The 12,056-nt window shown below is 35.9% G+C and overlaps 1 protein-coding gene and 1 pseudogene across 1 annotated transcript; one reads left to right on the forward strand and one right to left on the reverse strand.

Annotated features, from left to right (window-relative positions):
- Positions 1 to 5,682: 5,682 nt before the first annotated feature.
- LOC142639145 (two pore potassium channel a-like) lies at positions 5,683 to 6,907 on the reverse strand (annotated as a pseudogene).
- Positions 6,908 to 10,026: 3,119 nt separating this feature from the next.
- On the forward strand, positions 10,027 to 11,731 carry LOC142639314 (meiotic recombination protein SPO11-1-like). Its single transcript, XM_075813517.1, has 4 exons — positions 10,027 to 10,081; positions 10,200 to 10,299; positions 11,454 to 11,527; positions 11,631 to 11,731. Exons 1-4 carry the CDS (start codon positions 10,027 to 10,029, stop codon positions 11,729 to 11,731), a joined length of 330 nt encoding a protein of 109 aa, XP_075669632.1.
- The last annotated feature ends 325 nt before the right edge of the window (positions 11,732 to 12,056 follow it).

Consider the following 12,056-nt stretch of genomic DNA (forward strand, 5'->3'; position numbering starts at 1 on the left):
AGGTGGCTGAGCTTCAAAAGAAAGTAGAATGGTTAGAACTTCAACCATCATCAACTGAGATAAACCAAACTCTAAGAAGTACGAGGTCCGAATTGAATAGTTGTCTTGACAAGGAGGATGCAATGTGGAGACAACGATCAAGGCTAAACTGGTTCCAAGCTGGGGATGGGAATGCAAGATTTTTCCATGCAAAGGCCTCTTCCCAACAAAAGAAGAATCTCATCACGGGCATGCTAGATGGTGAGGACGTGCGGCAGGAAGAGGAGATGAAGGTTGAGGAAATTGTAGTTGGCTACTACCAAAACCTTTTTCAGATAAGTAACCCCATAGAGTTCACGAAATTGCTTGCTACCGTCCAAAGAAAGGTCACCCCTACTATGAATTAGCAGCTCACCAGAGAATATAATGAGCAGGAGGTGAAGATTGCCCTGAAGCAAATGTATCCACTCAAAGCACCAAGACCGGATGGGATGCACCCCCTGTTTTTTCAACATTTCTGGCCCACCTGTAGGAATGTGGTCTCAAAAACAGTGTTGGACTTCTTAAACCAAGGTATCTCTCCACCCAACTTTAATGAAACTCATATTGTGCTAATTCCAAAGGTCAAAGAACCTAAACGAGTGACTGACTATAGGCCAATAAGCGTATGCAATGTCGTGTACAAGATTGCATCAAAAGTTATTGCAAACAGGCTAAAGAAGATCCTACCTTCTATCATCAGTGAAACACAAAGTGCATTTGTGAATGGCAAATTAATCACGAACAATGTACTTGTTGCTTTTGAACCATGCATCATATTGGTAATAAGAAGTCTGAGAAAGTGAGGGAGATGGCGCTTAAACTTGACATGAGTAAGGCGTACGATAAGGTTGAATGGGGGTGCTTGGAGAAAATTATGGAGAAGTTGGGCTTTGATGAACAATGGAGGGGGCTGGTTATGAGGTGTGTGAGGTCTGTCACTTATTCTATCAAAATCAATGGTAATCCTAGGGGTCATATTATTCCTTCCAGAGGCATCCGTCAGGGTGACCCTTTATCACCATATCTTTTTTTTGTTGTGTGCAGAGGATCTTTCTGCTCTTATAAAAGCTTCAGTAGCCAGTGGCAGCATGAAAAGAGTCTCGGTGTGCTGTGGGGGTCCTATCTTATCTCACTTATTTTTTACTAATGATAGTCTCATTTTATGTAAAGCTTCCCTTGAAGAATGTGATGCGCTTCAGAAGGTCCTACAACTTTACGAGAAAGCTTCGGGGCAACAACTGAACAGAGCAAAAACCTCCCTCTTTTTTAGCAGCAACACCCCTACCACTATCAAGGAAGAAATTCAAAGGCGTTTTAGAGCACAAGTGATCAAACAACATGAGAAATACTTAGGCTTACCTTCCCTGGTGGGAAAGAACAAGCGTAGTTCCTTCAATGACATAAAGGAAAAACTGGGTAAGAAGCTAGCAGGTTGGAAGGAAAAGATGTTATCCAAAGCGGGCAAGGAAGTCTTGATTAAGGCAGTGGCACAAGCAATTCCCACCTACACAATGAGCTGTTTTAAAATCTCAGATTCCCTTTGTGACGACTTAACCAGCATTATAAGGAATTTTTGGTGGGGCCAAAAAGCTAATGAGAAAAAGATTGCTTGGTTGAGTTGGGAGAGAATGTGTGAACCAAAATCCAAGGGTGGGTTAGGTTTCAAGAAGCTAAAACAATTCAACTTGGCTTTTTTAGCCAAGAAAGGGTGGAGGTTGCACATGGACCATGCTTCTTTGGTCTATAGGGTACTCAAGGCCAAATACTTCCCTACATGTGAGTTCATTGAAGTGTCTCTGGGACACAACCCATCGTTTACATGGTAAAGCATCATGGCTGCTCAGTTCGTGGTAAGGGAAGGGATCAAATGGAGGGTTGGCAATGGTAGAAATATCTAGATATGGGGTGAAAAGTGGCTGCCTTTAGGCCCATCTCACAGAGTGGTTTCTCCTAGGTTATTTCTGTACCTAGACACACTAGTGGGTGAGCTCATTGACCAAGATAACGTCAGCTGAAATCAAAGATTTTGGCTGCCTTATTCCTACCACATGAGGTTGACATCATACAAAGTATACCCCTGATCTCTAGTCTTCTGGATGATAAATTAATGTGGGCCAAATCACCAAATGGGAAGCTCAGCGTCCGTAATGCATATGAAGTAGCAATAAGACTCTCTTCGAATTCTAACAGTGGAGCTAGTTCGGATGGGGGCCCAGGCAAGCAATTCTAGAAAAGGTTGTGGGCCCTTCCTTTCCCACATAAGATAAGACACTTTGCATGGTGAGCTTGCCATGACATTTTGCTAAATCTCCTGAAGCGCAAAGTAGTGCAAGACAGTTTATGTGATGGATGTAGGTTGGAGGTGGAAACCACGGGTCACGTTTTCTTCACTTGTCCAAGGGCATGTGAGGTGTGGGCATATTCCAAAGTGGTGTTGCCTGGTGGAGTGTTTTCTATGACTTCCTTTTATGATCTTATGTGGAAGATGTGTATGGTAGACTGAACAGATGAGGACATGGTGGCTCAAGTGGTCACTTTGGCATGGGCAATATGGCATGATAGAAACAAAGCACGTTTGGGAGCCTAGAGAAAGCTAGGAAACATTTTGGTAAGTTGGGTAGCAACCGACATGGAGGAATATAATGATGCTACTGTAGCACAAACGAGCCTAAAGCCTACCACACAGATAGCCACAATATGGTCCCCACCACCACGATCTTTGTTTAAAATAAACGTGGATGGTGCAATAGCAAAAGAAACAAAGAAGGCGGGTGTTGGTGTGATTGTTAGAGATGAGTGAGGTAGGGTGGAGGTTGCGATGTGCAAGAATCTGAATGCCCCTCTAGGCACCATTGAGACCGAATCCAAGGCTATTGAGGCAGGGATACTATTTGCACAAAATATCGGCATCAGGGAAATTGTGGTCGAAAGTGACTCTCTAATTATGGTTTAAGCTCTGAATGGAACATCAGCCCCACCGTCTTCGGTCTCAGCAGTTGTACAGTGTATTATGGACCTCAGCAAGGGCTTCAGTAGGGTGGAATTCTCTCACGTTAAAAGACAAGGGAATAGGCCAGCTCACACTCTAGCAAATCATGTTTTTGGCATTATTGATTTCATTGCATGGATTGAAGAGACGCCTTGCTTCTTAGAGCAAGCTCTTATCCACGATGCAATTTTTAAAATATTTCTAATAATATCATTCTCAGTATTCCTATCCAAAAAAAAATTACATTATTATATTACTATTTCTTTATTTTTATTAATGTCAATTAATATTCTTGGAATTACTTTTGCTTCCGTTCTTGCCCCCCATGAACTAAAATCTTGGTTTCACTACTAATCATAATAGTAGGCAAGAATAATGGGGTCACAATCATTATTACTCGTGCACTGACCAACCTTGGGTAATGTCTAGTCAAGAACTTGCTCGATAAATCCTGCAATTGCCCTAGTTAAGCTAGAACTCAATTAGTTTAGTTTACTTGAGTAGATATCGTGTAGCATATTTCTTTTCATTTATATAATTTACAAAGCAACATGTAATGTTAGGGACAACAATTTTTCACAATTGATATGAATTATTATGATTGAAGCAACGTCATTTAATTTTTGAATGTGACCGTTACTGGAAAATATTGATTACTTTCTACGTCATTGTTATGAATAATGATATTGTTCTTTTTTTCTTTTTTCTTTTTTCTTTTTTCTTTTTTCTTTTTTCTTTTTTCTTTTTTCTTTTTTTTTTATGAAATGGATAGTGATATTTATTTATAACAAAATAAGGAACTAATCTTGATCCAACCTGACTTATTTGTAGCTTAAATTTCTGGACAATGCCTACCGATAAATATCCAAAAAATGATATCTACATTTTGAAAAAATAGTGCCCATAGTTACAGAAATAGAAAAAATGGAGGGACAAATAAAAGGACAAAATGCAATTTCAATTTCAAAAACGCCCCTGTAGCTAGCTTTTTTGTAGCGTCACATTCTCCAATCACACTCTGATCAACAATTCAAATTCTTATATACACACACACACTGTTTTTTTTTTTTTTTTTCTGTTCTTTGAATTCTTAGAGTTCACTCGAGCTGTAGTACAAAATCTGAGCATTTGATGGTCACCGATCATTCTCATCGATTTGTACAGAGTCCATAGCACGAATCCTCACGCAAACTCTGGTTCGTTTCCTTCTCTTTCAAATTTCAATTACACCGATGATCATAAATAGGTTTCAAAAATTGATTCGGAGATCAAACACCACCATTTTGTAGAATTCTATGAACTTCATTCATTTTCAGTGATTAATTGATTCGCTAGGGACCTTCTATTCTATGCTAATTTTTGCTCTTTATTTTATTATATTTTATTGTTCCTCCGTTTTTTAAAAACAGAATTAGGCTTTATTTATGGTTGAAATGAAAAATACTTGAAGGAAGTGTTGGTTTAGATGAGAATTTGATTATTGCTATTTGGAAAAATATTGATTATTAATTGTGTTTTTGTGGTAGTCGCTATTAAAATTTAATGAATTTTTTATAATAGGCTAATCACAATGCAACTGTTATTCGGCTATGAAAGGCTGCTTATAGCAAGTAGTATTGAACTTCTAGGTGTTAACTGGAGAAAATAACAAATTTAACACTAGGAAGTTAGCACCACAAGTACCATTATTTGTACATGTATCCGGGATTTTGGTATTTTAGTGTTGTGATTACGATACTGGACACAGGATGGACACGCCATGTGGTGTGCATCGAATGAACTAGGATTTGGCTTGGGTCCAATGTCTTTGCACATTTTGAAATGAGATCGATGGACTTGCCACATGTCCCCCTCTTTACATGTGGTGCATCTAGTGTTCTTCCAATACATAGTGTTAAAGATGCTTTGATTTTGTTGTAACTAAATTTTAACTAATTTTGATCTATAAAGCATGAATATGGACATGACATGACACAACACGAGATATGGTGCATCAGTAACACAACAATTCTTAAAAAGTTAAGACAAAATGTGGTGGAGATACTATAATTAATTAATTAATTAATTAATTAAGGTAATTAAATGCATTTATACACATATTTCATGTTTATTTATAAGATTTATTCTTCAAGATAAATAATAACTATCAAAATCTTTAAAAACATGTCTAAAATTAAAATAGCTTTACAATAAAAAAATATTTTTTATCAACATAATGATGTAAGATGCAGAAGCGACAAGAATCAGAATACGTCTACTTCTAGAAAACAAGAACAAAACCACCAGAGAAATAATAGACAAAAATCTGAATTTCTATTAATATCAATAATACTGAAAAACGTTTATAGACTTGGAGGCCTAAGGGCTCCATAAATCTTGACAAACAAAAAAAAATATTTTAAAATAAGTCTTAATTAATACGTAACTATAATAAGAATCAAATTTGACCTGAAAAACATTAAAAACACCTAAAAACAATGAAACAATAACCCTAGACCTAAAATAGCAAAAATTACAAATTGAATAGAAAAAATAATAAATTACAAAAATTAAATAGTTGCTTCTGTCTTACATCACATAATAAGGACACAAATGTAGAAGTGCTGACACGGACTTGCCCATATTATGTTCACTAGCATAGATGTCAATACTCAATACGCTTTGAAGTACTTTCACTTGTCTGTTTGAGATGGCTTAGCAGGCTTGATATCAGATGTTGATTAGCTTCCAGATTGATCAAGGTCCTCAAAATCCTTCATTGCAAGTGAAATATCTTCTTGTGTAATCTTCCCCATCTCTTTGAGCTTATATAAGATGTACTCACTGGAACTATTGAAATGAAGAAGTTAAAGAATAAATTAGACCCTAATTGACCAATGAGCAAAAATTAAATTGTACATATAGATAGTAGAGGATATGGGAGAACAATCAGCAAAAAATAGGCCCTAATTGACCACATATCAACTTACTTTACAACCCTATCACCATCAAGATCTGCAGCCTCAAGATCTTGATTTTTTGTCATCTGAGTAAGAACCAACTTGACCAATGCCATTTGCCTGCAATCAAATTTTAGCTCAATAATGTCTAGGAAAAAGTGGATCAAAGACATAGTACTTAACAGCATCCAAAACACTGCAAAAATACGCCCTCCTGTATCTTTGAAACACTCATCCGGATAGCCGAGGGTTGTGATAGTAGTACAAACCCAGTAAAATGCATTAATAAAGTTGAATCCCTCGATTACAGTAAGATAAAATATTGTCCCAACAAATAGAAGCAGTGAAGTAACAATACTGATCAGTGATCACCATACGCTTCTTTATAACTAGGTTGGCCTCAAGCACTTTCTCAAATTCATTTGGACTAACTTTATGATGCGTATGTATGGATTTCACTAGGATCCTCTCTTGCTTGGCCGCCAAGAATTCTCCAGTTTTGCCCATGACCAGTCCAAAAAGTCCCATTCCGATGAAGGCAAAAATACTGGAGAGTAGCTTCGTAAAGCCGTTATCAGGCACAAGGTCCCAATTCCCAATTCCCAACTGTGGTCATTGTGGAAGCAACATGGTAGATAGAATCAACTAGTCCATTTGTTTCCTCCCCCTTGAAATCAGGCAACAAGAAGTAGAAGCACAAAGTTCCCACAACCATGTAGATGCCGAAGAGTATGCCTACTTGCTTATAAGCTGGCTCTAGTTTCGTAGAATTGAATTCAGATTGAAGAGTTGGGGCAGTACCATTTGCCTCTGGAAAAACAGAATCTGTAAGGGAAGCACTTTTGCAGTACCTGCCATATATTCTTCTCTTAAGACCATCTTCCTTATTATTATTTGTTTATGGTGTAGGCTCTTCCAATCCAGACAGATTAAGCTTCTCAGCACCATTGAAGGCCATTGTGATGATTCAGCAACTAATATTTATAGACCAGCATACACTTATTAGAGTTTAAAGCTAGCATGTTGGTCTCATTTTTCACGTAAATACCATTCAATTTTTCAATCAAACAAAGTGAACTTTTATAAGCAACAAAGCTTTTGTACTGAATTAAACACAACCAAACTTTTCCTTCCATTTTGACCTCAAACAACAATCATATTTCTTTGTGCACAACGAGCATAAACTGCATGTGAGTTAACATTGACATGCGTTACAAAGACTATATGCCAAGTGTTTTCTTGGGAAATACTCCATGGAATGAGAATTTCCAGAGTTCTTTTGTCACTTTCTTCGAATTTTGTTTCATGATCAAAGTAGCCAAACCCCTATATCTGGACTCAAAAATTTAGTGCCGGCCGAATGTATATATTTTTATAGGAAAATGAATAAGGGACAGCTCAAACATATATTTCATTCATCTCTATGAAACTACATATGTTTGTTAAACCCAGTTGTCTTTTTTTATTTATTTATTAGGATGTGTCATGTACAAATTAAGTTATGCATTGGATTCTCATCCGAAATTCTGTAATTATCATGGCATACGAATATTTTGGGAGGTGGGGCTTGATTCATCTCATAATTGGAAAATTACAAATAAAAGCAAACAAGTTGACTTAACAATTTAAGAATGGCAAAATATACATATAAAGAACTGACAGTATTACGGTTAAACTATTGAATAAGATTAAGGTATTGTTGATTACACACATTCTATTATACACATTCTTACTAGAGGCAAAGCTAGGGTAGTCGAGGGGGGGCAATTGTCCCCCTAACCCCACCCCAAGTAGGGATGACAATTTTTCTCCGCCCCGCTTAACCCGTCCTTATTGCTTTGTCCCGCACGGGTTTTTCCCACCTCACAAAGGTGGTTGGGCGGAGATGGAGCAAGATTTTAGCCCCGCATCACAGGAGTGGCAAGGATGGGTTTAGAATTTTTAGACCCGCCCCGCCCCGCCTTGCCCCGTGTTGCTAAAGATTATAATTGTAAATTTTTCATACCCTAAAACCCTACTATTTAAACAAACACATTAATATTAGCATATTTTATTCTACCCAATGTGGTTCATTACTTTTATTTTGTTATGTGTTATACTATGAGATTTATTTTTTTATGATTGTCTTGTTAAACACTTGGATATATTATTCAATTTTTTCTAAAAATTGATTTGATTTGTTGGGATAAATTTAGTTGTAATTTCAAGTATATTTTTATTAATGAAATAGGTTTCATTAAAAAAAAATGTACTAATTGTTGGGCAAATTAACAAAAAGTGGAGTTTTACGGGGTGGGGTGGGGCTTCGTAGATCCCCAAGGGGTGGGGATGGGGTGAGAAAGTTTTCCCCGCATGCAGGGCGGGATGAGGATGGGGTAAGACAAAATCATGCGGGGCAGGAATGAAAACCCCATCCTTCAGTCCCGCCCTGCCCCATTGCCATTCTTAACCCCAAGTCCCACGTCAAACTCAGTTATACATTTTTCTTCTGACACTAAAATTGTGCCACAGTAAAGTTACACCTACATTTCCTCTTTAAAATGTTGTTGTATATATTGTGAATGATTTCCTTATGTTGATTTGCTGCCACACATCAGTTATTATCTCTACTATTCTTTGTATTATACACCTAGATGAATTCTTTAAAAAAATTATTTTTGACGTTATTAAGTAAAAAAAAGCTTCTTTCGTTCATGATATACCAATAGCTTATTGGATTATAAGCAGGCTATAAGTAAAGGTAGCGAAATTAATAAGAGATTTTAAAAAGTTGGATCACTATTTTTTGTTCCCTAATACAAATTTAGCATGAAAACTTCTCTGTTAACTTACCTTTTTTCATTCATGTTTAGAATTTGGAATATCTTAAGGATAGCAGTGACTATTAAATTTCCATACCTATAGGTATATATGGACATTTTTTTGAAAAAAAAAAATGAGAACAAAATATAATTTATAAGTACCTTTATATTTAATCTTCCTCCCCTAAACTAAAATTCTGGTTTCACCATTGATTCTTATGCATACGTTTAAAGTACACAAAAATTATGACTTCAAATCATGATTTCCAAATATGTATAATGGGATATGTGTACTAGTATCGTCTCATTAGTTTATGACATTTAACATTTTTTTTTTAATGACAATCACACACCCTTAGTGCAATGGTCACTCCATAGGTATAAGTGTTTGTAGAGTGTGGGGGGCAAGGGCCGGGGTTTAAGTCTCCAAGAGGGAGCTTCACACACATATATACTTAGATTAGGTTAAAGTAGAAATTTTATCTTGTATCAAAAAATATTTTTTTTTAATGAACGTAACATTAACATCTGAGCATAATGTATAGCAAGATTGTTAGGCTGAATCAGAGTAACGAAACAAAAAAAAGGAAGAGAGCGGAAAAAATTGTGTAATACGAATAATATTAATGTTTTCTTTATTTCATTAATGCTGATTTTTAAAATGTTGAAAAATTAGTTTTTTTTTTTTTTTTTTTTGAGGATGAGTTGAAAAATTAGTTGGTGATCATTTTTCCTTTTAATGTTTTCTTTATTTTGTGTAGTCTATAGTCTATACACTAGTTTTTGGACTGAATTTACTCCAATGTGAATTTCCTGACTCAAAAATGCACCACAAGGAGGTTTGTCTTTGATGCCTTGAAAAATGCTAGACTCAAAGCTATAATTAATGGTGCAATTGAACCAAAATTGACGTGTCTCCGTTGGAAACACTTTGTGAATAGTGTTACATGGTCACAATGTGCTTGGCTATTTTGGTTCATTTGGTTGGTTGTTTACTTAATTCAATTTGTCCTTAAAGATGTCTCAATTTCTACTTCTTATTAGTTAATATTAGTGACCATACCAAGGTTTACAAGCATTTGTTAAAGTTCAAATTGTATTATCTAAATTTGGAATAAATTTTTTTTTTTTTTTTTTTGTTTCTAAACTTTTATTTTGTTAATTTCATCTTATAAATGTTACTAATGTGATTCTTTCATCCACAGTCTTTTGAAAAAGTTATTGCTATAATCACAAAACGATGTAATGTAATTATTAAGTTTGATTGAAAAAAAAAATGGAGGGAAACCGTGGGAGCTCACAGCGCTGCGATTTGTTACGAAAAATCAGAGGTCAAGAAAATTCAATTTCAAATTCAATAAAACGCATTGAAATACATTCACATTCTTCAATCACACTGTAATCAACAATTTCAAATTCTTATAATTTATGGTTTCTTTGAATTTTCAGAGTTCACTCGCGCTATAGTACAAGATCTGAGCATCGGACGGTCACCGATCGTTCTCATCGATCGGTTCAGAGTTCACTGCACGAACCCTCACGCAAACTGGTTCGGGTTTTTTCTCTTTCAATTGCATGGACGATCGTATTTAGGTTTCGAAATTTTGATTTGAAGTCCAAAAACGGCACCGTTTTGTAGAATATCTTCCGAGTTTTTGAAAAATTCACACATTTTTAGCTCCTAATTGCAATTTTTTGTAAACACGCCACATCTTTTTTATATGCCGTACATCTAGTTTGTGACTCTGCTTCACAAGATTTGGCTTGTGAACACGAGATAGATGTGCCATGTGTCCATCTCTCATATACGGTGCGTCCAGTGCATTGGATGCAAGCCAGGCCTTTGAATAAAAAAGGGGCATGGTTTTTTAGGTGGATTTCATAGAAAAGGAAAATTTAAGGTGAGGTAACTAGCGTTTGTCGTTAAATCAATCAAGCATGATTGGGATGTAGTTGAAAATGTTACTATTGTTGTAAGCATTGTTATTGATTCCGTTCCGTTCCGGCCGGAACGACCGGAATTTTTCGTTCCGGTATGCAAACCGGTACCAGGATACCCAACGTTCCACCTCGGGCCAGATTTCGGGCCATTCCGGTCCATTCCGGCCATTTCGGTCCATTCCGGCCAATTCCGGCCGAGATGTGAATTCCGGCCGGTACATGATTTGGCCTATGGAAAAAAAAAAAAAAAAAATTTTGATGGCTAATATTATGTTATAAATTTTGTTGGCTTATTAGTTATTAATTATTATGGGCTTATGTAATGAGTAATGACTTGTTATAAATCTTCTTATTGTTTGATGTTGTATTGAGGTTTAAGACATAAAAGTTAAGACTAAATGTTTTGTATTATTTGATGTTTAGTTATTGTCTTGTAAATCTTCTTATTGTGTGATGTTAAATAGATGTTATATTGATGTTTAAGACTTAAGAGTTAAGACTAAATGATTTGTATTATTTGAAATTTAGTTATTTATTTATTAGGATTGACAATTTTATGTTTTACAAGAATATATATAATTTAATTTTTAGGAACCCGAAACACCTTAAAACGGTACGCCGAAATCGGCCGGTACCGAAATATTCCATTCCACTGGACAAACCGAAACGGGGTCCGAAACGGTATTAATAACAATGGTTGTAAGCAACTTTGCTAAGCCCAAAATTTTGGAACTAAGGTTTAATTTTTATTGTTGTATGCAGCTGTTGCAGCTCTGTTTTGCCAAATGGGAAGGAAATTCTCACACTTCAAAGGGAAAACCATGTGCATAGGCTCGGTGAGTGGGTTTTGACCTTAACCACTTATGAGAACCTTACAATGAGTCTTCAATTGTGTGGAATACTATCCAACTATTGATGAGTTATTGAATTCTATTTCAGGTGTCTTGCTAAGAGTGCTATTGATTGTTCAACAACTTCTGCAAGAAAATCGGCATGGGTCCAAGAGAGATATATATTACATGCACCTATCTGTATTTTGAGGTAAATCTGAATTAAGCTTCAGTCCCAATTGCAAATGATATTTCTTTTTATAACTTAAAATTTTAGGTCTTGTAGTCTTGCGTTTTGTGAGATTTATATTCAAGTTTCCCTATTACTGTGATAGGAATCTGACAAATGCATGGTCAGTGGAACAAATTTGAGTATCTGCCCTTAATATATACTTTGTGCAATGACTTATCAAAAAAAAAAAATTATACTTTGTGCAATCACTTTATGTTAAAGAAAGTCACAGGCATCATCATGGGGAGAACTTTATGAGTGATAATTTGATATCTTTGGTTGTGCTTAGGTCTCCATTTGTCA

The sequence above is a fragment of the Castanea sativa genome, chromosome 6, assembly GCF_040712315.1.
Source record: "Castanea sativa cultivar Marrone di Chiusa Pesio chromosome 6, ASM4071231v1".
NCBI classification, from domain to species: Eukaryota; Viridiplantae; Streptophyta; class Magnoliopsida; order Fagales; family Fagaceae; genus Castanea; species Castanea sativa.